Consider the following 27,223-nt stretch of genomic DNA (forward strand, 5'->3'; position numbering starts at 1 on the left):
GCTGTGACCCCCGACAAGCTCGTCACATAGCTGGCTCCTTGTCCTAAGCCTCAGTCTGAGAGTCACTACCTGAGAGAAGCCTTCACTCAGCAATTCAAATGCCATAAATCAACCTACTCAAAAAAGTCTTCAACTCACTGCCAACTAATAAAGAAGCTGAGCTATAGGACAGGCTAGAACCGCCCTTATGGGTTTCAGCAGCTGTAACTCTTTATGGAACTACAAAACCGCATCTTCCTCCTGCAGAGCGGCTGGTGGTTTCAAACTGCTGACTTCATGTAGCCGCCCAACAGCTAACCCAACAGGCTACCAGGGCTCTTAAAGCAGCATAATGTCATGGAAATAAAAAATCAGTGTAAAAAATGTTTTCTTAACTTGATGGTGCTCTTTAACTGCATCCGGTTTATGTTCATCTTTGCTCTTAACACAGTTGGTAATTACACATTCATTTATCTCTCGTTTTACTTATTTACTATTTCCCCCACCTGGGTTGTGAACAGAAACCGTGTCTATGTGGTTGCTGCTGTTAGGAGTCACCCAGTGAGTTCTGACTCACAGTGATCTGTGGACAACAGAATGACATTCTGCCAGGTCACTGGGCCCTCCTCACAATCCTTGCGTCGTTTGAACCCATTATAGCAGTCTCTTTGTCAATACACTGAAACGGAAACTGAACGACAGTGTGGGAACCTGGAGCTAGCAGTCCTGAAGCCATGAAAGCTCGTAGAAAACCTAGACCGGGCAACTCCCTCTGTCCAGTTTACTTTCTCTGTGGACGCTGCAGACAAAAGTCTTCATGCCTGTCACATCAGAAGAAGGCCACGAGGAATAGCCTCTGTCATTAAAGCGATGCTCAGTGGTCATGCTCAGACTCGGTCAAGGGATAACGAGGAGACATGGAAAATTCCAGAAGGTTTTAGAAGCATTTTCCTACAATAATTTTATTTCCATGGCTTTCTCCTAACTTATGTAGCCTGAGTTACTGAAGGATGGGGAACACGAGGGGGGGGGGTTGCTAGCTTGTCATAGTTAATTTTAATCATGTTCACTGACTTCTTGGCCGAGTCACGTAGAAGCCGTTAATAAGAGACTATACCTCACAATGCACCATGCCGACACAAGTAGTACAAGCTGCAATGAGAATGAAACTGAAACATGCTGAGTACGACTTTACAATACCAAGGCTCATGGGACCTTTCTTTATTAATGCGCTCTTAGTTGTTTTTATTTTTCACCAAGTCTCTGAAAGGTTGCCATTGGGACTTAAACTAAAGGTGCTAGATGTATGAAAAGAAATATTCTGCACTGGTTTGATGGGAATGATGGAGCAAAACTGGCTCAGTAGTTACAGATATAATGAATCATGGGTGGCTCAGAAAGCCTACTGGATTTGCTTTCACAAAACTGGTTGTGGGTTCAGACTTCCTCTATGGTTCAGATAGCCGATTCTCATCAAGAAATGAGACACTGTTACCTGGGGAGAGCACGGTTGTGTCTTTTGAAGTATAGCTTCCTGTTTCAAAAAAATAAAATAAATGAACGCTCAAGCAGTCTTTTTGCCTTAGGGATGACAGAGACTTTTAAGTGGAAACTTCAGCTAATTCCATGAGGACACGTTGGCCTCTGCTTCTTCCAAGAAAAAGCATAGAGTAGAGTTGCCTTTATTTCCACTTTTACCACCTTATTCTCCAAAATGAGATCCTGGGCACGGCATAACTTTCTCTCTGCCGTAGACCTGCCAAGTCGGCACAGTGAACACAATAACAGTCATAGTAACTTCAATATGCTGGCAGCCCCCGAGTCTATGGTTCAGTCTGAAATGGTAGAGGACAAATGGGTGAAAGGAAAGAAAGGTAATAAACTACTCTTCTGAAATAGAAATGCATTCTTCACACGTAGTTACCACTTATATCCACAGAAGCAAAACCACCAGAATACTGACAGTAGAGATATGTTGGCTGGCCATCCATTTGATTGGCCAATCGTTCACCTAGACTATTGTTCGTGCTTTGTATTATGAAACAAACAGAGATCAAGAACAATTACGGGAATGGAAGAGTCCATCTGAATTAGTGGTTTGGGGGCTTCAGGATTCCCAAGGTCAATTCTAACCCCACCCCCACCCCCAACACTGAGGAAATACCATGGATATCACAATTCTTTTCATTCTACCAAGCGAAGCGAGTTAACATCTATCTGTTATCTTCTGGCATCACTGTTTCATATAATAAGTTACATTTCAGGATCAAAATCCTAGGAAGAACAAAATAAAAGAATGTGTAGTCTAGTTCCATGCAAGTTGAAGAGCAGATGGAATTACAGGGAAGATGAAGGGAACGGACGTTGCTGGGAAGGAGCACCGTGCACAAGAAAGTATGCTGGCTACAAAGTACACAAGGCAGTCCAAGTCCAGTTAGATTGCCGATTCCGGTGGATGCGTGAAGAAGAGTGATGAAAAATGAGGCTGGAAATAGCCACAGATGGCTGTTCTAGAAAGACACGGGATCCTGGACTTGGTTCCCTACAGCAATGATAATGTTTTAGGAAGAAGTATGCGATCGGCGCTGTGGTTGATGAGCACTATTTGGCGATGCTCCGTATGATGGCTCGAGACACATTAAGCTTGCAATCCAGGTGACTTAGTAAGAAGCTGTCACTTCACTTCAAGGTGGGGAGAGGGCAGGGCCAGAACAGAGGAGGAGGAATAAAAGGAAATATTCCAAGAGTAAAGCAAGTGTGTTTAGTGGCAGATTAGATGTGGGAGGTGTGGTGTCCCACCTGGGTGGCAAAAATGACATTCAGTGGGAATGCAATGGATTTACATATTGGGAAGGAATAGGAGCAGTCATAGATGAACAGCATAGTTTAGCATTTTCTTTCTGTCAGCAAAATATCATGTTCCCACCTTTCAAGTATGGCATTGTTAACAATGTATTGATCTTCCGTGTGTGGGAATAAAAATTAAAAGTTAATAGACAAATACTTGAATGATTTTCATAGTTCAAAATCCTGTTGCCAATTGCTTCTGTTTAGTGGCAATAAATTGCTCCTAATTTTCTTGGGAAACATACAGAGAAAAAGGAGAAAGCAGAATTCCAAAAGAGAAAGATCCTTATAAAGCATAAGCCAGCTCCTCATTTTCTTGAAACCCAGAAAAACATAGTAATTTCCTCAAAGTAACCTAGATTCCTATTGGCATAATAGTGATGCATTTGGATTGCTAATGCAGGATTGACAGTTCGAAACTACCAGCTACTCCACCGGAGAAAAATGAGATTCTCCTACTCCCATAAGGAGAGTCTTAGAAACCCACAGGCCGGTCAATCCTGTCCTTCAGTGTTACCATGAGTCAGAAGCAACTAGATGGCAATGAAGTTGGTTGGTTGGTTGGTTGGTTGCTTGCTTGCTTGCCTGCTTGCTTAGGATCAATAATGGAAAAATCAGGACTAAAATGCAAGCTACCATAAATCTAGCCCATTAATGATGATGGACTTTCCACAGGGAGATTGGGTAGCATTTCAATGCAATCCCCTTCCCTCTCTTGTCCTTTCTGTGTGCATTCCTCAAAGAAGTTTCTAAGAATGCTGATGAACGATCATTGACTATCTTCCTCTGGCTTTCCCATATGACTCCTACAACGCCCTTTAAAAAATAAAAGATGCGGTAAATACCTTTGTCATAAAATATTAGTTGTCCTAATTCTAGAATGTCCAGGGGGATAATATTTTTTAAAACTAACCAGCAATAGGTGAAGACAGCTCACAAAAGAGAACCATTTATGGAACCCGGCATCTTCATGACAAGTCTGAATACTGTTAGGTACCAACTTTGACCTAAAGACTGTAAACTGCAATATTCCCAGGGGGGAAATGCTGAGGTTATTTTGCATTATTCAAAGGCACTGTGTGCTATTAGGTCATATCTACACAGCAGGGGGAATGTTAAACAATTATGCTGGTTGATTTATACAGGGAGTCGGGGCTTGTTAAACCGGCAAAAGCTGTTACCTGGATCTCAAACTTGGAGAAATTGAGCATGACTCACCTATTCTGAATGTCAGCACATCATGAATTCACCAACATGACATGAGAACGGAGAGATCAAAGCAGTTACCTATTGATTCTAATCCCTTTGAGAGCCAGCAAAACTCCTCCGGGAACCAACTTTCCCCTTTTCCCTTCAAACATCCTCTACTCCCCACTTTCCTGCATGCCTGCGCAGACCCAGTGGGGAGGAAGGTAGACCAACTACTGTCAGTCGCTGCCAGTGAGCCACCGGATGTATGTATGCCCTCTCCACTCCTCATAACTGTGCGGTACATTTTCAGATCAGGAAACACACGTTTCAAGAGGGATTCAAAACTTGCTCAAAGTCATACAGCTTGTCAGTGAGAAAGTCAAAATCAAACCAGGCGTTGTCTCCTGCCAAACCCCATGACCTTAACCATGATACCCTGCCTCCAGGTCATCATCATCCCCCACTCCAACCCACACGTAGACAAAACAGTTCCCTGAGCAGAATGGACTCAGTCAGGCACAGTGCATGTGGTCCAGGATAGAGGCGGTAAAATTGATTTCAGACCCTCAAGTTTGCTCCTCCTTCCTTGTGATTATAAGGTGTGTCTCTCTCGTTAGTGTGACTGCGGTTCCAGTGTTTGCTCTCCTGGCCTCTGGGACTGGACACAGTGAGGCAGCAGAAGGTTCAGGGTCCAAGTACACACAGGGTCTTCAGTGTGCTAGTGTGCTTGACCAGCTAAATCCTCAAGTTGGAATACTTACTGCCATGTCTCTGCCTTCCTGGAAAACCTGTGGTTAAAAATAGTGGTTTAACTAGTCTTGGCAAGGTCGAGTCATGTGCTTGCTTCAGCAGCACATAAACTGAAATTGGAAAGGTCTCATCAGCTGTCCAAACACTTTGATTGCTACTCCTACTCTTCTGACCCAGGGAGAATACCAAGGCATAGCTTCGAGGGCCATGTCTATACTGCCGCTAGATGTTGAGTCAGAACTTAAACTCTTAAGGTTTTCTGTAGCACTCCTGCAATTTTACTATCTAAGAAATCCCGGAGAGTTTAGGAGATTTCTAATAGTTCCCAAAACAAACTAAAGTTCATACTCTCCTTTAGATCAAATGTGGTCCTCACTCAGAAAATCAGAGTAGACTCGGTAGAGAAACCTCAAAACTGCTGGGAAAATCAGACAGCTTGATGGTACTGAACATTTAGTTATTGGACTAACAGACGTTTGCACATTATATACCTCTGAAGGTAGAGAATGCCGAAAGAATCTTATCACCATGCACCATAAAACACTGAAAGGCGCTTCCCATCTGAGCCAAAGATTACCTAACTCCCTTCACCTGCCTGGCTCATACTAAGCAGTCGATATATATTTAATAAATAGATATTTTTTTCTCTGTTGCTTTTAATGTGAGAGTGATGGTTGAAACACTGAAGATGAATGTGTGCATAAGCAAGTGTGGTGAAGAAGGTTGATGGTGCCTGGCTATTGAGAGATATAGCACCTGGGGACTTAAAGGTTTGAAAGTAAACAAGCGGCCATCTAGCCCAGAAGCAACAAAGCCCACATGGAAGCAGCACACCAACATGAAGTGTGATCATGAAGGGATGAAGGGACCAGGTTTCAAACAACAAAGGCAGGGGGGAAAGTATCACATCACCATGAATGAGGGGAGTGCGTGATGGGGACCCAATGCCTATCTCTAGACAGCTGGACATCCCTTGCAGAGGGGTACTGGGGAGGAGATGAGTCACTCAGGGTTCAGTGTAGCAACAATGAAACTCAAAACCTTCCTCTAGTTCTTGAACGCTTCCTCCCCCCCAATTATCATGATCCCAATTCTGCCTTGAAGACCTGGTTAGACCAGAGGATGCACAGTGGTGCAGTAGGGATCTGGAAACACAGGGAATCTAGGACAGATGAACCCCTCAGGACCAGCGGTGAGAGTGGCGACACCGGGAGGTAAGGGGAGAACCGATCTCGGGGATCTACGTGGAACCTCCTCTCTGGGGGATGGGCAATGGGAAGGTGGGTGAGGGGAGATGCCGGGCAGTGTAAGATAAGATAAAATAATAATTTATAAACTATTAAGGGTTCATGGGGAAGGAGGGAGCAGGGAGTGGGGAGGGAGGGGAGGGAAAAAAAGGAAACTAAGTTGATTCCAGGAACCCAAGTGGAAGGCGAATTTTGAGAATGATGAGGACAACGAATGTGTAAGGGTGGTTTACTCAACTGATGTATGTATGGATTGTGATAAGAGTTGTATGAGCCCCAATAAAATGATTTATTAAAATTTTTAAAAAGATATGGAGGAGAAAAGTGTAAGTTCATTTTGCTTTAAGCAGCCCCAAAGTAAAAGTATATTGTTTTCCAGCAGGACAAGAAAAAAACAAACGAGCAAAATCTGTTTAATTTGTTCCTGAGAAGTTTCACAGCAGAACACAATTAATCAGGCAATGTATGAAAAAATGAGATGGAGGTAGGGGAGAGTGGGGAGGGAGGGGGAAAAATGAGGAGCTGATGCCAGGGGCTTACGTGGAGAGCAAATGTTTTGAGAATCATGAAAATAACAAATGTACAAATGTGCTTTATACAATTGATGTATGTATGGATTGTGATAAGAGTTGTATGCACCCCCAATAAAATGATTTTTAAAAACCTGAAGTGGAAAAAATTAGCAAAATACAAAAAATAAAGCAAAAAGAACATAGGAAAAAATTAAAATTAAGAAAAAAAAGATGAGATACAATCCAACTGGATTTCACACATAACTTTTAGGGAATTGCATAGAATGAGACTGGTAGTAAATTCACTAAATCACCTGTCTCAAAGCACTATTCTAAACACCACTCTTTAGAATATTCACAATAATTCCAGACCTGGCCTCTCCTCCCTTCTCTCCACACCATGTACTTCCCCCATGTTACCCTGGTTAGTTTATTCATGGGTCTTAATGGCAGGCAACTTTCAGACTCTCCAGGAATACTTCCCTCATTCTCCAAACCAAGAAACAACCTGTTCACATCTTTGCCTCTGTGTTCTTCCACCACAGTATCATTACATACTCACATGTCTTTTGCTTGACTAAGATTCCTTTTCCTTAAGGGAGAAATAAGTCATAATCCATTCCATTTCTATATTAAGTGTAAGCATAAAGTTGTTGAAAATAAATTCTCAATAAATATTTGTGGAATGGATAAATGTATGTATCCCAGACATAAAAACAAAATCAGATTTTAGGTGTGGCTGTTAATCACCTGGAGATAAATTTAATCTGAAGGTGTACATGAAAATGGCGAGTCTTAAATGAAGTATGAGCATCTTACTGAGTCTGACATGGCATGGTGGAGGAAGACAGAAAACTGTAGCTAAGAAGGAAAGTATTTGTAAAGGAATCCCTGATGACTAAAGTTTGGCCGGGGTGTGGTGGAGATCGTGAACACAGGTGCAAGTACAGAGAAACATGAAAATAACCTGAGGTTGGGTGCTCTCGGTCGAAGACCGCATCTCTGATCTAGAGCTGGACCATCCCAGCTGCTCCTAGACATGACATTGCTGTCGTCACACGGTCCTGTGTGCGCAGCAAGCCTGGGGTCTCACATTCCAGCTCATCAGTGCCATCAAGAAGGACTAAGTAGTTCTTACCAAAAGCCACAAGAAACCCTTGTAAAAGCAACTGCAGCAGAAGACTCCCATGCACAGCCTCTCACCTGCTGGTTCTGATAAGCCGTGACCGTGGTGAAAACCGTCTCAGGAAAGTTGAACGTTTTCACCCCATCCCCAACTGGAACAGGCTTGGTGGGAGAAAGGTCGCTGCTGAAGTCCTTGCGGATCACGTGAACCCGGGGCTGGTATTTGTGCATAGAGTGCAGGATGATCTGAAATGAGAAGAGAGCATTTCTTAGCAAGGTTGGCTTTACGGGCCTTATAGCTCTCCAAGCTCATGTTCAAAATAAGGCAGAAGATGGCAGCACCTCCAGAAGAGGCCAGATTGGAAGTGCGATGCACGGGAAACGTGAAGCCTGTGTATGTAGCCTGTTGTCTGCTGTCAAGTCAGTTCTGGCTCATGGTGGCCCGCCTGTGTCAGAGCAGACCTGAGCTCCACAGAATGTTGATGGTGGCAAGTCTGGGGAGGCAGCTCTCAAGGCTTGGCTTCTGAAGCGCCTCTGGGTGGGTTTGAACAGCCAAATTTGGGGCTAGTAGTTGAGCCCTTGACTATCTGTTCCATCCAGGGGCTACTTGTCCATGCCCAGGGCAGGACGGATGAGTAAGTGGATAGCATCAGATGGGGCCAGAGCAGTATCTCAGCCAGGAAGAGTGGGCACAATATGTTTGCTTTGACTGGGTGAATTCCGAATGGCCACGCTGGTACCACTGAACAGCATGCCACTAGACGTTCTTAGACCTTCCTACAGGTGACAAGCTGTTTGCTCCAACCTGAAACGTTCAGCATGCCTACTGCCTTTCAATGCTATGTATTATTCTTTGGCATTGGTTGTGTTTCTGGGAGCTTCTTTCTTGTGGGATGAAAATGAATGCAGGTATGTACCCCGCCCCTCTCGAAACGGTCATGTCCTTGATGACAGAAACCATGGTTTTACTTTCTTTTCCATCCACTCCCAGCCCCCAGTATGGACCCTAGACTTCAGTGGAACTCAGCACCTACTTTACAGTATGCTGTGCTCCAGCTCCACCTGGGAAGATGTCAGACCTAATCTTCTTTCATAAGTTCCTCGACCAGTCAGCCAAAGCTGTCACTTCAACTGCATGCCCTGGGTTACTGCCTTGTACGTTAATCTACTGAATGCTGTTATTTCTTCTACTTCTTTTTAAAGTGTCATGTACTCCTGTCTTACTCCGTACCCCCATCCCCCACGTCTGACTGAATTGTAAGTTCTTGTAACACAAGGATTTTGTTTGATAAACATTTCAACTGATGTTTGATAGATATTGGATTTCTACTAAGTCAAATTTCTACAAGTGAGTAAACAAACTTGCATGTTCATTTTTAAGACCAAAAATGGCATCCGGTGTCTTATTTTACCTGTCTGGAAAGTCTTTGAACTACTTTTCTCTAGAGTAAAAAGGGGAGATAAGATTCTTTGACTCACGTGTCCTTGATCATCCAGTTCATTGTTGGTCAGCTTGAGCTTGTCAAAACTGACCACCTGTCTCATCCACGTGTCTCCAGAAGCTAGGGAATCAGGGTGGATATACACTCTTGGGGGCACAGGGGAGTCGGCATTGCCTGCCACCATCCACTTGGAGCTGTGATACACGTATCTGGAGGGGGAGAGAAGAGAGCTCAGAGACAGGTGCACAGGGGGGATAGAAGCCCAGCAAACAACAGAGATGGGTGGGAGAGAGGATAAGAAAGAGATACCAGAAACAAGGAAGTAATTGTGGTGAAACAGAAAATCCAAAGGCGAAAAAGAGAAAGGGAGACACCAAAGGAAATGAGACCGAGGTGGAAATGAAGGAACATGTAGGTTGGGGGAGGGCAGAGAAGTTGGTTAATGGTCAATGTTACCTCTCCTAAGAAGACCCAGCCCCTTCTCTCTTTTCCCTCTCCTTGCCAAATGCCCCGGAAGGCACTCGGGCAACGCCCGTGCCGAGCAAGGGAAAAGGTGTTTTGCTGCATCCTCTCGCCTTGCAAATGCAAACCATACAATCCCTCGGCCAGTCATTCAGGACTTTGTTTCTTACTAAAACTACCTTCCATACTGTCCTCTAAAACAGCCAGGTGCAGACAACCTTCAAGTCTCCCACTTGCTAACCATTCGCTTGCTAAGAATCTGAATTTGGAGGCATTTCTATAGAGATGAAATACTTTTCACTTCGTTCAGTTATTCCCAGGAAGACTGTCAAATAATCTATTTGATGAACCTGGTTTTGAGCTTCATCATATTCTACACTATTTCCCGCAAGGCAATTGGATATGCGATGTTCTTAGTAGCAAAGGAGATCGGTTTACGAGACTCTGCTAATAGCCCTATAGTTTCAGTTAGCTCGCCCCGTGAGTCTGTCGTTTTGCTGCTTCTCAGTTCTAAAGCACCATGTGGGGCCTGGGTCAGCAAAAAGAAGCACTCAGTTAAAATCCTAGCTCCCAGTGTCCTGTGAAACAGATCGGAAGCACCTTCTTTCCTAAATCCTACAATCCAGACCACTTATTTCTGACCAGCTCCCCACACTTCCAGATCAATTCCGGTCTTCTTCGTTAATCTCTCACCTTCAAATGCATGGGTTTATGGTCAAGGTCTCACACTTAACGTCTCTCAAAAATGAGCCATGATTCACTGATTTAACTCAGAGCTCAATGATCCATAAGTCACTACTTGTCACTGAAAAGAACTACAAATCAGCTATCCAAGAGACGTGGAGGCTTTGGGGGTTCTTAGTGATTTTAAGAACTTACTTAGCAAATCCATTCCAACTCATATTAATGAACAATTATTCTACCTAATTAGGTGTTCTTCTAGAGATTCTACCCCAATCTACCTGCCATAATCTGTCAGATACATAATATACTGCCGTGCCTACCTTCTCCAAAATAAATCATTCCATTTCATCCGGCATTCATAAACACAGTGTTAACTTCTTAACTATTTTCGAGGCTAATTGAATTAGTTACTCACTCCCCTTGGAGACCTTAAAGGACTACTCTTTCTGAAGACCTAGGGGGGATTCCAGACCTTCCCATGCCTGATCTCTAATTTCCGGCCTCTAGTGACTGGTTAATGCATAGGTCACTGGCATCTCCAACCATTCGTTTTTCCCTATGCAGGGCCCTGTGATGATGCTTCCGGCAGTAAGTCTAAAGAAGCCTTTTGGAATGTGGGTGATGCCCCCAATTCCGCAGCCCATGGTCATTGCTACCTGTATCTTTTGTTGTCCACGGGAACAATGTCCATCGCTATGTAGTACTGCTGGTGTGGGTCGAGGCCAGTAATTTTCACTCTCATGGCAGGAAACATTCTCCTAGGAAGTGCAAGAAGGCAGTGAGTTCAGCAATAAGAAATGGAGGAGTGGCAGAAGTAAAACTTGAAGAGTCTCTTCTTGTTAGGAGCTTTCAGCACATTAACACCCAGTGTACCTCAATTCTAAAAATTGGCAGATTTTTTTCTTATGTTGGCAATTAGCACTATAAAATATGCCGGGGATTTAAATTGCTGAAACAGTACCTCTCCTTAACTGAAATTGGCCAATTTGATTATTCATACCCTAATAAGGCTCATACTATGTTAGTCTATATATATATATTTTAAACACAAAACTCAGTGGCATCAAGTTGATTCCAACTCATAGTGGTCCTGTATAGGGTTCCCAAAGAAGTACATATTTACAGAAACAGCCTCACCTCTCTTGCGTGGAGCAGCTCGTGAGTTTGAACCACCAAATTTGAGATTACCTGACAGCACCAGTAGGACTCCTTATAAAGTATACATTTCACTCACAGCCATTGAGTCACTGTTGACTCAGAGCAACCCTACAGGACAGGGTCGAACTGCCCCTGTGAGCTTCCAAGACTGTGACTCTATGGGGGGAGAAAGCCCTTTCTTCTGAGAAGCGACTAGCAGTTTCACACTCTGACTTTGCAGTTAGCAGCCCAAAATGTAACCACTGCCCCACCAGAGCCCCGACCGATTATATAGAGATGGTGTCATTCCCTTCTCAATAACAATGTGTGTAAATAACTTCATTATTAGTTTATATTTAATGTGACACATAAGCATGTGAAGATAGGTGTGTTGACATGTATGTTGCAAACTAGACTGTCATATTCTCACATATGCTATCAAGTATGGCATAACTTACACTCTTACACTCTTCACACTACAAAAACCAACACAAAAACCTTCCAACGCCCTGCCATCAAGTCAGTTCTCACGAACGGCAACCCTATGGCACAGAGTAGAATTGCCTCTGTAGATTGCTGAGAAGGTAACTCTTTACAGGAGTAGAAAGCATCATCCTTGTCCCTCGAAGTGCTTGCTGATTTTGAACTGCTGACTTGTGGTTTGCAGCCCACAGGCGAAGCGGTAAGCTACCATGATCCCCACCTCATTACCCAAAGGAAAATAAAATATTCCATAGTCACCCACAATAAGAAACCTCATTGCCCAGGGGGTTTCTTCTTGTTGGTGACCGTGAAAATCTTTTTGTTATATAAATGGAATCACTTGATATGAGGCCCTTGCATATGACTTCTTTCACTTATTTTCAAGTTGCATTCATATTGTAACCATATCAATCAGTACTTCACTACTTTTTTAATAGTGTTATTGTCATATGCCCTATTAAGAGTTGTGAAATCACCTCAATCAATCTCAGAAGATTGTCTTCTCATACTCTTTATTGTTAGCTCCCCATTGACCCCCAACCTCCCTTGCCATGTCCCATGCGGACTCATCGGGAACCCTATCGGTCGGGACAGACGGCCCCCAGTGAGTTTCTGAGCGTGGAACTCGATACGGGAGTAGAAAGCCCATCTTCCTCCCTCAGAACAGTGAGTGGTTTCAAACTGCAGCCCTTGCGGTTCACAGCCCAACTCATAAGCACAACATCACCAGCACTGCTTGGCCATGCCCCTTGGGAATTACTAACCCAGTTGCTTTCTCTATAGATTCACTTATGCTGGATTTCATGTACAAAACACAAACAGTAAGCGAATGTCAATTGAGTGCGTCTGTTGAGAAAGATTACTCTAAATAATCACTCAGGAAGAGAAAAAGTAAAGTGTTATTTCTTCCCAAAGAGTCACCTAAGATGAGTTCTGTTTTTGTTTGTTGTTTGTTGAATGCTTGGCAATGTATATACTTTTCTGAGATTCTCAGGCTACCAACATGTGTGTTAGAAAAAGAGCACTGCAAAATTGTGAGCAAGTAATAAACGAATTCTCGTGGCCTCTGGCAACACCTTGTTTCTACCACAATGGCTTGTTAAACTTGCCAAAGCAAGCAAGGTCAGGATATGGCACTTTACAACGACTCTTCTAATTGCAGAGAGGCCGGGAGGGAACAGCCCGAAAGAGGCTTTAAGTTTCAAGAAGACCAGTATACTGCTGACCATTCTTCTGTAACCACCAGAAAGGAAAAAACATCAAGCCCTCTTGTGTGCCTTTCTCTTAGGGACCAGACATAAAAAGGGCTCCGTTCAAAACGTTGGGTTGGTCCAAATGTGCCTTGGGGATACTTGTATGCAAAATACAGCTATAAGCTTAACCATCTGGGGCCAGTTAGTCGAGCTGGGCAAAGCACGGTGCTAATGAGGTCAAGGTCACAGGCTTGATCCATATATGGCTTAATTGGCTTTGCTCCATTTCATGGTCATAGACCATACCTCGACCTCAGACAGCCATCTTTTAAAACTATACTGGTGGTTACATGTGAGGCTGCCTGTGACACACTTCACAACTCCTCCTAAGAAAGCAACTCAAAAATCAAATGCCTTGTGACATTAGGCCAGGGACATCATAGCCTTATTTGAGGGAAGGCCCAGGGCATAGACCCTTAATATTATTGATGGATAAGTCTTCAGAAAATCACAAAGAATAACATGTAACCAGGCCTGCACTCCCACAATCCCACTGTAGTACTCTCCAGCTCATACTGGCATACTGTTTTACATTTTCTATGCCCCTCCCTCTTCTGCAAGCTTCATTAGAAAGTCTTACATTTTAGTAGCAGCCAAATGAAATTTGATGGTGGCCTACTCATAATGACCATGTCTAACATTCACAATGGGTTAGGTACGTCAAACCACATTAATTCTGTCCAAATATTTGATGATCTTGATCTATCCATTTAAATCCAGACTGTGTGATTCCCTTCTTAATAACCATGATTCATGATTGACCTGTATGTAGAAATGGGTAGAGGGCATCGTATTAAAAATTGGGACAGAGTCCTCTCACTTGTTACCTGAAAATTTAAAAGCAAGATTCCTTTCAGTCACCTACAGAGACTGTGTTTCTTTGAGACAGATAGAGTTTATTCTTGTTGACTTCGAGAAAAGGAGGCATTTGACCTTGAGTAGAGAAGTTACTCACCTCTTCCCAGTATTCAAATTCTAAAATGCATAGGCCGTATGACTTTGGATTAGTCATTTAACGCTGTCAACTACACAACAAAGGAATGGGACTCTCCAAGGTCCCCACCATGACCCCCTGCTTTAAAGTTCCCTGACTGTGTTTCAATTCTTGTAATGATTTACCAAAAGTTGCCTTTTTTTCCTTTCCCAGAATTTTAACACAGAATACCAAGTGAAATCATAACTTTGAAGAAAAACTAAATTTTTATACTCCACAAAATAAGATGTATGTTTGGTTTTAATATTGCAGCTAAATATCAGCCAGTTTTTCTGTCTTCCAAATCCATTAATCCCTCCAAGGACCTCTGTCCGTGGTGCTGATTGTACAGGTTGTGTTAGTATCTGCAAAGACTGGGAGTTCTGCAAACGGCAGCAGCTCTAAATTGCAGAATTCTATTTGGGACAAAGAGTGACTAAGACTCTCAGAGGAGAAATACGGAGAAGGGTTCATGTGCCAATAAAGTTCTAAGACAGTGGGAGTTCTAATTAAAATTGTAATTTAAAAAAAAACTACATAGAAAGGAAAATGAAGTGGAAAGAAATAAATCATTTGGGAGAGGATGGAGTAAACTCCTAGATGAGAAATCCTTCTTTATATGCTTCTGAGGTGTTTCAGAATTTTCTGAGCAGAGTAACATGCAGCTCTGAAAACTCACTTCCTCCCTCACTGCCATCGAGTTGATTCGGACTCGATCAGGGTAGGCTAGGACTGCCCCCATGGGTGTCTGAGACTGTAACTCTTTACAGGAGTAGAAAGGCCTGCCTTTCTCCCAAAGAGTGGCTGATGGTCTCTTACTCTGACTTAGTGATTAATATCACAACACATAGCCACCGGGGCCCCTCACAGCTCTGAATACAGAACTGCATTCTGTATTCTGTAACTAAACTCTGAATACAGAACTCTGAATAAAGTCTCAACACCACCAGGGCTGCACACAGCTGTGAATGCAGAAGCCACAAGTGTAGTTTCTAAACCTGAATGAAGTATTCCAATACGACTAAAGAATAAACCGTATAAGTGTATTGAAATAGCTATGTCTTCGTGAATAAAAGTAAATTTGTGAAGAGAGAGACATGGGAAATAAAATGCTATGGAAGAAATCATGAAAGGAAGTTGCAGGAAATATATCAAGAATAGTCTTAAATGAACAAAGTGTACTGAAGTGTAATTTACTGAGTAAGAAGCCTGGTATCAGGAATGAGAGGGACTGGGAGACATATACCCAGTGGAGCTACAGGGAATACTCAAAATAAAAAATGGAGTATCTTATAGGAAATATGAAAGTGTACTTTGATTTCTCCTCTCACCAAATGAATTCCCTACACCACCCCCACCCTCCCTCTATAAGGAACCTAACTGGGGGAGGATTTTCTTTGCACTGTTATTTTCTTCCAAACCTTAACAACCCCAAGTGCCCAACAGAAGTAGGGTGAAGGCGTAGGGTGAAGGTCAAGCAATGAAAAAGAGGCAATTCTGCAGTTCCTCCTCCTAAGATGCCTTTTCATGGTTTTCATCATGACTAAAATTGGGTAAGGAGGACAGTCCCAAAAGAGAAAGAAATTAACAAGATTTCGTGTTCACGTCAGCCTGAGATTTTTGCAGTATTCTATGTTACTGGGGAGTTACCAACGTGCATTCAAGTCAACTGATCCGTGAGAACATTATTTTTATTTTAAGTGTCCATGTTTATCAAAATTGTTTATAAGCAATAAAATGGATCTTTTTAGGCCTCCATGAGACTACATAGATTGACTTCAAAAAATCAAAGTAGCATTTTTCTCAATTTCAATCAATTATTCCTATATACTCAAAAGATTCAGTCCAGATCTCATTTGCTGTAAACTATTTTCATTTTTTTAATCCCAGGTGCAGGAAGTACAAGTATTTCTTTTTCTTTTTAAAGAAACATATTGAGTCAAGTAGTTCTTGAAAAGATGGTTATTAAATAATTTTATTTACTAAATATAAATTATTTTTTCATGTAGGAAATAAATAGGACAGTTTTCTATGACTTAGTAAAATATAGATTTTTATGGTAAGTTTAAAGTGTGTTATAAGTTGTTTATTGGTTCATCAGCATTTAGAGGCAGGGTAAACAAGCCACACTATTGAGCTCTGACCCTTTTGCTTCTTTAATTGTCACCAGCTAGTGTGCTCCATCTCATAGCCACCCCACACACAGCAGAGAGAAACACTACCCAGTTCTGGACCATCCGCACGATTTTTTAATTAAATACTTTTATTGGAGGCTCTTCCATCTCTTATCACGATCCACACAATCATCCGTTGTGTCGAGCACATTGGTACAAGTCTTTCTTAGTGCAGAATTATACATAGTTAAGATCAGTTGGATAGATTTTTCTGAAATTCTGGAGCTTTATCCATGTGGCCTTATTCAAATTAATGACTGATTTCAAGGCTCTCGCCCCCACCCCCACCCATCAAAGGGATGAAACTAGCTTATCTCATAGTCAAGTTTAAATGAATTAACTTACGTGGAGTGACCAGCACTATAGAGATACTAAACTATCAAAAATTAAATGATACAAGACAAGGAGTAAATTCACTGAAAGTTTTGTCTCATGAGAAATTGTGTTTTTAAAACACGTCACACTAGTTAAATATCTTGCCAGAATTCCTCCACAGTGAAAAGAATACTTGGTAATAATTTCAAGCCAACAAAAAATGCAAGGGATCACAAATAGGGCTCAAAATGTGCACCAAGCCTAATTCTTACAAAATCCTACATAAGTAACGTCTGGCCGCTTTCAGTGCCTTCGGGGGTGCAAACTGCTGTTTGGCATAAGATTATTTCTTTCGAAAACATTCGACAGAGAAGTACGCACTTGCTTTGGAAATGTACCTTTTAGCTGCTAAGACACACACAAAAAGGAAGAAAGCACATCATGGCCATCAAGCCTACTCTGACTTTGGCCGCCACCCATAGGAGAGGGGAGAGCAGCCCTGTGGGCTCCCCAAACTCTAGTTCTTCATGGGAGTGGCTGGTGATTTATCAACTGCGAACCTAACAGTTAGCACCCAATAAGTAACCACGATGCCACCGCGTTCCCCTTAGACAGCAAGGGTCTCCTGTGTTCGCAACACTGCACTTGAAGGTGAGGACGATTTGCAGAAACAGAGGTGACTTAGTGGTCAGGCAGGAAAGTAGCAACATCACAGGACCCACACCAGGAGCACTTTACCAGTCTGTCCAGATGCAGGCAAGTGAGGCCAGGTTGATGTGACTCCGCTGATGTGACCATTACTAAGTGGGTAAGGGCTCCTACTCTGTTCTTGGTTCTTTGAATTTGGTGACGGGACACAGCCTTCCTTACCTGCCCGCTTTGGTGATGATCATCTCGGTGCCGATATCATGGAACCTCTTCCAGAGGTCAGCGCACTGCAGCTCCACCTGGATCTCGCCCATGGGGCACAGGGCAGCAGGCACCTGGCCTGCAGTCGCAGAGCTCAGGTCACGGTGAGTGTCAAAAGAGCAGGAAGTCCGCTCAGGGAGCACCTCGGAGTCGGAACCAGTACTCTGCTCGGAATCTGGGAAAGAAACCATCCAGATGAGAAACTGCTCAGCATCCACGTCCCCAGCCCCCTCTTTTCCCCCCAAAAGGGTGTGAGCGAACAAAAATGAAGCTGGGAAACCTCGGCTTCCAGCACTCGGGATACTTTATTTTTATGGTTTGTTCTTTGTGATTTACAGCCTTCTTGCAGGGTTAGTGTTTCCAACATGGCATCTGGCATTTGCTGTTGGAACAGCTGAAGAACAGTGGTCCATAGCCGGCACTGTGGAGAGTGCCAAGGTCACCGCGTTGAACAGAATGAGGCCAAGTGCAGGTGATAACATAACTAACCGAGTAATGGTCAAATTTTAAGAAATTAAATATAACCCTTCCCTCCAAATCTAGATGAGACCATTCCACTGCGGGGGGAGGAAGGAGGCAGCGCTAACAACAATGTCCTCTTTCATTCCACACCATCACTGCCCATCAGGGACTTATGTTTAAGCACGGTCATTTCTCATCCACTTATATGTCCTGATCCTCAAAAGTAATGAAAACTTGTTTGGGTTCTTTAGAAACACTTTGTCATATGTTCAAGTAAATGGCTTTTTCTAAGGGCCCAAGCAGACCGTGTTGGATTTTCAAAAGTCTGTTGTGAAGCAAGGAGGTAAGCATATGGAAAAAGTTACCCGCGAAGGCGGCTGAAACAAAGGGAATAAATGAGTTCAGGAGACACCTTGATTGGTTTCTGAAGCATGGGCAGAGGGAGGGGTGATCCAAACAGGAAGTCGGGATTGAGAGCAACCAAATAAAAAGCTGGCATGCTGAGCCAGATGGTCCTTCCCTGTGTCTTCTGCACTCAGAGAAGGAGGGCAGGCGGCGGGGGCGGGGAATGGGTATCGACTGATGGAGAAGACCAGAGGCTGATTTCCCAGAAAAGGAGTTTTCCATAGGGTGTTTTTTTGTTTTGTTTTGTTTTCATTTTACTTTTAAGGACTTGCTGCCAAGAAGGGAATGTCCTCTGCCTTTCCAAATTCAGATCAGCTCGTTCAATTTTCTCAAATCTGATGAATGGTGCAAGCCAAGTCTAAGACTCTGGTTCTCGGATCCACCTTTAACATGCAGGACTCCAATTGCTTCCTGCCTAAGTTAGTGCATCCATGAATAAAGGTTTCAAGCTCCGGGGTCTCTCTGGCAACGGACTTTCCAATGATCTCAAGGGTCAGAGTTTCTTGGACACACGTTGTTAGCAACAGTGGGATGAACGAAGGAAGGCAGAGAATGGCAAACTACCTTAGAGATTTCTAGCAGATTCCTACGTCTGTGAATAACCCATCCCAGAATTCCCTTACTTTCCTTTCCTTCTAGCCCTGACAAGTTTCTTCCTCTAAATCCGAGAGCATCTCTGGCAAGAGTCCCCGCAGCTTTGCCAGTGTGCCAGGAAAGCCAAGTGTGCCCGATCTCCATCCTCCCAGCCCCACTCTCTTCCCCTCTGAAGGGCATTCAGGGCACTGCGGAACTACACCAAATCCGATGTAGAGGGGAAGTTCTGGACTAAAACTTGAGTTTCCACAACTCACTAGGGCCTAGACACCACCTTCACAAAGAAAACAAACTAACATTTTAGAGCTAGGTTTTGAATGTCTACGCATATCATTTTACCCCGTGGACTACAGAGCTCTAAGCGGGGAGCTATTCTCGGTCTCCTTCAAGCTCTGAAAAGTGGAACTGCTTCTCCAAGGTAAGAAGTGCTGCTGACGGGCAAGTCTCCCTCCGAGGCTGACCGCACATGCCTCTCAGTAGCAGGAGGGAATCACATGAGCACTCACGCAGTAAAGCAGAGTAGTCGGATTCCTCAGACTTGGAAACCCAGGCCTCATTTTTTTTCTGTGATATCCCAGGAGTTCCTTACTGACCATAAAGATTGTGAATTTTTTTAAAACTGCTCAAAACAAGATTTTTCTTAAAAAATAGTCTGTCCCACCTTTGGGAGCAAAGTATTATGCAATTGCCTCACTCTATAGGGTTACAACTATGAACCAGTTGGACAGAGACACCCTAAGTAGGGCCCACCGGACATGTTGAACATGGCCAATCCTTTCCCTAGTGCCTATTTAGGGAAGGAAAGCTATCTATACATGAAGTGATAACCATTTATTGGCAGCCACGTCAAGGTTGGGATTGGAATAGGGATTACAGGGGAGAATTTGGAAATAGAGACGCTATTCTGAACTCACTATATTATCTGGAATAAAACGTGTCCTCAAAATGTAACTGTTAAACGGCTAAATGAATAACCTTAGACAAGGCCCTTAGCCACAAGGGCCTATGTTTTCATCCTGTAATCAGAGGGGTTGACCTAAAAACATTCAGCATCTCTCCCACCTCTAATGGCAAAGAATGGAAGAATACTGCGATCTTGGTAAGAACCCCCAAACCCAAACTGATTGCCATCAAGTGAATCTCAATCTGTGGTGATCCTATCTGACAGAGAACTGGCCCATTGCATTAGGGTTTCCAAGGCTGTCGAACTTTTCAGAAGCAGACCCCCACCACCCCCACCCCCCACCTGCCCATGTTCCATTTGGTAAATTTGAGCAGCTGATCTTTTGGTTATCAGTCAGGCCCTTTCACCACTGTTTCAATCCTGCTCCTTAGGAATAACCCAGCCATCCTCCGTTAGAAGCATCAAGTTTAAAACTGCATGGGCAAGATGAGTTAAAGGAAGAAAGGATAGACTTGGGGGCACAGATTCATAGTGTCATAGAAGTTAAAGAATTGAGTGGGTGTGCTAGATGGTTTTGCAATTTAAATCAAAACCATCCCAAAGCACCTATTAGCATGTGGTCCTATATGAGGTTCCAGGTAGATAATTTGAAGCAGAAGCTTCCCAATTATGTTGATTAATTATGTGTTTATTGAGTGCTTAGTGTGCCCAGCATGGTGCTAGATTTGGGAAAAAATAATCAAAGAACCCAATGAGACCCTTCTTCAAGAGACTCAGCACAAGTGGAGATTGAGAGCACTCGTAAATAATCAGAAACCAACACAGATCCCATGCCGCTGTTCCCCACACTTTTACACATTGCCTCATATGTCTCAATGGAACCTCAGAACAGAGAGGGCTCCAGGCGGACTGGCACAGTCCTGGGCACCCATGGTTAGAAGAAGGTCCACTTTGGTTGGGAGCACAGGTCTATGGAGGCGTAGGCAGTGGCTTCCTATTCAAGGAGAATCTTCAGAGACAGCTGTTTGTTTCTCTAGAAACACTCTGAGTTGCTTGATTCTCTTTCCCTCACAAAATAGAGCCTAGTGCTGTGCATGTACAGAGTGAAGGCGCCCACCCACATTTTCAAAACATGAATGAGCTGTGCAATTTTCCGTTCTCAATTGTTTCTTGAAAACAAAGCCCGTTGCTATTGAGTTAATTCTGACTCATGGAACTCTACAGGACAGAGCACAACTCCCCCCATAGGGCTGCCAAGACTGCAAATCCTGATGGAAGCAGATTGTCACAGTGTTCTCTTGTGGGGCACTTGGTAGGTTCCAGTGGCACCAATTATTTCTTAGATAAGGCCATCAGGAACGAAAATTAATGTTATATGTTTTGTTTTGTTTTTAACTTCCAGACTAGTTCAATCCATCTGAGAGAGAAACTATAGAACAATGAATGTCCTTAAACTAAAAATCTGAACGTCAACAACCTTGATAAATATAACATTTTATCCTTTTAAAATGCATTTCTAAATCACAGTTATATAGTAAGTTCAGGAGAACCAGACCAATAATTTCAGGGTGACCAATAAGCTATAAATTAGAATGTATACACAATTATTGAGTCAAGAAGATAAAAACAACACAATAATCAAATCAGAAATAAAATAATTCCCTTGAAAACCAGAAAATATCTTTGCATTTTTAAGTTCTTACATTCTTGGCAATTTGTGATTTCCTGTCTCCATTTGGATAACCCAGAAGCAGTCCCTGCCAATCAGATGTTTTATGTGCTTTATCGAGGCAAGGGGCTCTGATGGTGTCCTGGTTATACATGGGGCTGCTAACTGCAAGGGTAGCAGTTTGAGACCACCAGCCTCTCTGTGGGAGAGAAATGGGGCTTATTCTAGAAAAATGAGCTACAGTCTCAGAGACTCATGGGACAAGTTCTATGGTGGCCTATAGGGTCACTATGAGACTGCATGGACTGGATGGCAGTGAGTTTGGGTTGTGTTTGTTTGTTTGTTTGTGTTGTGGTTTGGTTTTGTGAGGGAAGTTCAGTAAAGCAGGAACATAAGTGATAAAAGTTACACATAATCAAGGAAGTTGAACATGAAAACGTAGAAACTTGCATTGAGCCAGTTACAAGTCACTGGGGAATATCGTGTCAAGCCAACATATCTATTCCCATAAAACGCACATACACAATTCCCTAAAAGGGAAATAAATACTCACCATTATTAGTTCATAATGTCATCCACTAACCCTGACCTAGTAGTGCTTTGATGAAAATGAATATTATAATATCCAGTTCACATAGGTATTTGAGTTTAGCTTAGGGACCATCCCATTCTCAAATCATGAAGAACTGTGGCAATACTACAATACGTTCTTGATTTATACTTTACATGCTAGCTAATGTACACTTCCAATTGCTAGAGTGATCATGGCACTTTTTAGTGTCCATTTTGTAGATGAGGAAATTAAGACTAAGAGAAATTGGAAACTAACATGGACTGATGGACCAGCACATAGGTCTTCTGCCACCTGACCCAAAGCCTCATCTCCTCAAGATGATGCCAGGTCCAACCCTGGCCAAAAGAGCCAGTCATCCGGAACCAGTTGCCATCACATTCATGCTGACCAATGACAACCCAGTGCCTGTCAGAGCAGGGCTGAGCTTCATAGATCTTCAATATGGGGAGTCAGACACACAGTGACACTTCCCTACGACTCATTTTTCAGAAGTAGTTTACCAGGCCTTTCCTCTGAGGCACCTCGAGACAGACCCAAACTATCACCCTTTTGCCTTAGCAGCCTAGCACATTAACGCTTGCCCCACCTGCGGCTCCGGCAATTCTGCAGCACCTTCCAAGTACTTTGCCCATTCTCACAAGTGAAATGTCTGAAGCATGTTTCATCTCACTCAAATCACTATATTGGTACCCAAATTCATTAATATTTATAATACCTGCAACATTTAATCGATGGATTTGTTGTGCAACGTAGAGACCACCGAGTCTAACAGTTGCCAATCAACCACAGTAAACTGATTTCATTGCCATGTGTAGAAAATACCTTACATTATAATGCAACTTTTATTTTAACCAATACGTAATACCAAAATTAGATCTTACTGACATATATTTTACAATCTTCCAGGTGATTTGCATCTCTGGTTCACAGATGTTTTTCGAGGTATCAGTCATTATTTTAATGGATGAAACCCTTTCACTCCTGGGGATCTGCTACCCACCAACAGTGAGATCTTGGTCTTTTCAGCCTACAAGGCCTGTTTCCTGATTCACAAGCAGCCACTGGCCATTAATCAGTGCCCTGTTGAACTGAGTAACAGCTATCTTTATTGCTAGAGGTGTGGGCGTAAGATATTTTCCAGATCAAAAGTTTTATTTATATTTTCAGGGTAAAACAGAATCAGATTAATCTGTTCATAACGATAGTGTTGACTTTAGGCAATGTAAAGAATCTTTAGCCTGCAAGAACAATCCCAGTCAGAGAGTTAATGGTCAACATTTACCGAGCACTTTTGGAACGAGGCACTATTCAACACTTACATAAATGACATCATTTAATACAACAAATCTGTTCATATTATGTCACCCACTGTATATGCTATTGATGCTACAGAGCAGACTCCATCAATTCTGCCACCTACGGGGTTTACAGGCATATGAGAATATCCTCTATTCCATTTTTATTTCTCCAAAGATTTCTGTTTTCTATAAACCAGGTTATATGCTTGTGGATGAAAGTTAATAAACCAGGTTCTTGCTCTGAAAGAGCTCACAGTCTGGTAGGAAGGACAGACAAACAAGCAGAAAAGACTGTGGTAGCTGCTCCAGAAGACACGGGGGCCAAGAGTGAGGGAGCTTTGAAAAACAGGCAAGATAATAAAGAGTTAAATGCCACGAGATGACGTTTGAATGAGACTTGAAAAATAGGGTCTATACCAACAAGAATTGATGAGGAAAAATTTCTTGGTATCACATCAGTAAGCACTTGGCATTTTCAGGAAATTGCAAGCAAACTGGTATGGCCAGATGTTAGAGTACTAGGGGAAGAGAAGAGAAATAGGGAAGATTGGTCTGTTCCCTTCAATTGAATGACAATCTACTGAAAATGTTCAAGTGACAATCACTCTTTGGGGCTTTTGAAATATACCAAGGAACCAACAAAATGCCATGCCTACATGGAGCTAACATTCTGGAAGAATCTTTGATGGTATAATACAATGTCAAGGCTGTGTACTCTAAATAACCCCAGCGTTTTCATTTAAAGTAAGGTCATGATAATGCTGTTTTCTCATCAAGGCTATGAAGTCCATAAGCTGAACTTGATGCTTTGCCGCTAAATGATGAGTTATATGATACACTTTATCCTAGCTTCAATAATGAACTACAACTTGGTTTCGGGGTCAATGATGGGTGACAGATGTCTACTATAAAGTTAGGTAGGAGGCATAGAAGCATCTGAGATTAGATGCACATTACCACTTCCACAAGGCTTGGTCTCAGTTGACATAATTTTGCCCCAACAAATAAAATAGTAGTTTGAAACAATAAAGTCACAACCCATATGATCATCAAACATTTTATCATTCTTGTTTTCTGACAAAGACTCCCTCAACTACACTACGTGGTATTTCCTACCTGGTGTTGATAAGGGAGCCACTCATTCTTTGGTCTAGCTTCTTTATCCCAAAGTCTCTAGAGCCCAAGGCTCACATAGATACCCACGCCCGGGCTTCTATTCACACAGAAGTTCATAGGCTGGCAGCACACTCTGTACCAGGTTCAGGTACACCCCCATTTCCAGAGTCCCTCGGTACAGTGGGAAATGGTTCTGGGCTGTCTGATTTCATCATATAGAAAGCTGGTGACGAGACTTTTCGTAGAGTAATTCCAAACATGGCAGAAGAAGAGCATTTGGCATGAACCTGACTACGGAATAAGCCCAAATTTGATACTCTGTCCAGAACTTCAAAGGAATGAACTATAGCTCGGGCTGGATTAAACTAAATTTATAGTGATAGCAAATACTCAGACAAGCCTGTTAGATGACTCTAGTACTGGAATGGAGTCTCTCGCTTTCCATGCCCTCCAAGTTCTATTTGAGAGAAGGGGGTGGTAACCTGAAGCCTGCAATGCCCGTGCCAATACGCCAATTAAGGAGACTAACAGCACATCTCTCTCCAGTTGTCTAAGGCACACCCCACCTGATAACCATCACCCCCTCAGTGAGACGCCGATGCACCAGTAAGAGCTCAGAGCCATTCCCTGGGATCTTGGCCCTTTTTAAGAAGAGGTTTTGCAGAAATGTAGACCCGGTGGCTCCTATATTTCTTGTTGAGCAGGCAGCTCAATGGCGTGAGAGCTTCCATCTCCAGTGCTACAAAAATGCTTGTTCCTGCAAATGTCTACCCTCCCTATTTGAAAGGTCCATTACCAGGCCATTGAACCTATTATATTTTGAAATTTCGATAGCCAAGAATATGCAAAAAGGCCGGGGTGGGTTTAGGGTGGGGGTGGGAATGAAGGAGTTGTCACTGCACTAGACAATTTATATTCCTTATACCGCTTTTACAGAAACCTCTGAAGTAGGCATTACTGCTGCCATTTACAGAAGAGAAACTGGGGCTTGGGAAGGTTAAAAGCCTTGTCTCACACAAATCACCTAGAAAGTGCCAGGGCAGGATGGGAGTTAGTTTGACGATTATATGCTGTTGTCCAGTTTTCAGAACTAGAACTGCAAGTGCATATGCTTCTGCCTTTGAACTCCAAGCTGCTCAGTCAGACCGCTCTGTGGGTACTACACCATTGCCATTGCTTTGGGGAGAGGTGAAACTACACACCAAGGTCAGACAAAAGTTTCCTTTCTCACTGCAACTATGCTCAGGGATATTGAACTTCTCGTCACTAAAATGAAATTATTTACTAAATAAATGCCCTCTTTATTGTATCTTCCCATCTCTAGTTCCACCTGGGTGAGAGACCCACACGTAGCAGGTCATTGAATATCGGTGCCAATGTCAACTCCACCTCTTATTCTAACATAGACCAATCAGCAAAACAACATTAGAGGGGTGTGGAAGATGCTTGGGCTTTGACAGAGATGCGATGACAGCACTGAAAGACAGGAAGAAGCAGCTGGAGTAGTTCCGACTGATGTGAAATGTGTTCCATGAAGGCTTAACTTAGACCAGTGTGCAGGGCCCAAAAGTTTTCAATAGTCTTAAATAGGGATCTACGAGTATGCTTGAGGAGAACCCTAATAGTAATGCATGTGAACAGACTTTATAAATAGTAAGGAGCCAAATAAACTTGTAAGGTTATGTGTCAATGATTTACAATTCTCAGGAAGAGTAAGGGGCACTCTATGAGTCCTGACTTTTCCAGTACAGTCTTCATTTCACATCTTCTATCTCATGCTCCTTGTAAACTTAATATTTGTGGGACCAACTTTTGGTTCAAAAATATTCCTGATCAAAGTACAGATAGTAGAAAAGATGAAATAATCAAAACTTGGCCACAAACCACAAGGCAACATCCAATATAAAGAGCTTGCATAAGATGTCCTTCAAGTGCTGAGTCTAAGGGACTGGGTGGTCTTCAAGATTTACTCATTAATCGCAAGCCCACAGTTGTCAACGGCCCCTCCCTGAGGCACGTGGCATTTTTTCTGGGTGAGGTGACAAATTCACTCATCACCAAACCAGTGCTTATTTGCAACCACAACTGCTTCTCATCTTCCCCCACCTTCTCCATCTCAGCCACAGAACTTCAACATATCTAGTGAAATGGTCTTTCAGTTAAAGTAAAATTAAAAGTTGTCCTTTCTCAAAGGTTCTGGAAGGACTTATAAACCCTACACGTTACTAAATTATCCCTATTGAGCATAATAAAAAATGCATGATAATGAGCTAAAGGGGAAAAACTAATCAGCCAATTTCCAAGCAACAAGCATAACTATGACTTTTGAAGACAATGGCAATTTCAAGCATGTGAGTGAGTGTAGCCAGGAAGACAAATTACTTTTCAAATTATCTACGAGACCACCAGCTATACTAAGTTTAAGACCCACCCAATCCATCACGCCAAATATAGAGTGCCATCCTGTTTAATGAGCATAAGAGTGGCAACTATATAACAACCTTTCCAGTACACTCATTCATTCAATTGATCATTTTCTTACTTAGCAGATAATTATTGATTATCCATCCTGGGCCTGGCAATGTGCAAGGCGCTAAGATGCCATGATCTTAGGGTCATAAAAAATCTACTAGAGAGATCGGGCAAATCCATCAAGAAATCCAATAAAAGTAGGAGAGTCGAGACCCAGCATGTCGTATTCCACATGAGAGACTGAGA

At 42.8% G+C, this 27,223-nt stretch overlaps 1 protein-coding gene across 1 annotated transcript in view; it reads right to left on the reverse strand.

Moving 5' to 3' along the window:
- TBX15 (T-box transcription factor 15) overlaps nucleotides 1-27,223 on the reverse strand; it is a 119,896-nt gene that overhangs the window by 39,063 nt on the left and 53,610 nt on the right. The window contains exons 2-5 of the mRNA XM_075560053.1: nucleotides 17,445-17,658; nucleotides 10,896-10,997; nucleotides 9,131-9,302; nucleotides 7,730-7,897 (exon numbers count right to left, since the gene is read on the reverse strand). Of these exons, the coding sequence (XP_075416168.1) occupies nucleotides 7,730-7,897; nucleotides 9,131-9,302; nucleotides 10,896-10,997; nucleotides 17,445-17,658 (656 nt within the window). The remainder of the gene's footprint in view (nucleotides 1-7,729; nucleotides 7,898-9,130; nucleotides 9,303-10,895; nucleotides 10,998-17,444; nucleotides 17,659-27,223) is intronic.

This window comes from Tenrec ecaudatus, chromosome 1, assembly GCF_050624435.1.
Source record: "Tenrec ecaudatus isolate mTenEca1 chromosome 1, mTenEca1.hap1, whole genome shotgun sequence".
Taxonomy (NCBI): Eukaryota; Metazoa; Chordata; class Mammalia; order Afrosoricida; family Tenrecidae; genus Tenrec; species Tenrec ecaudatus.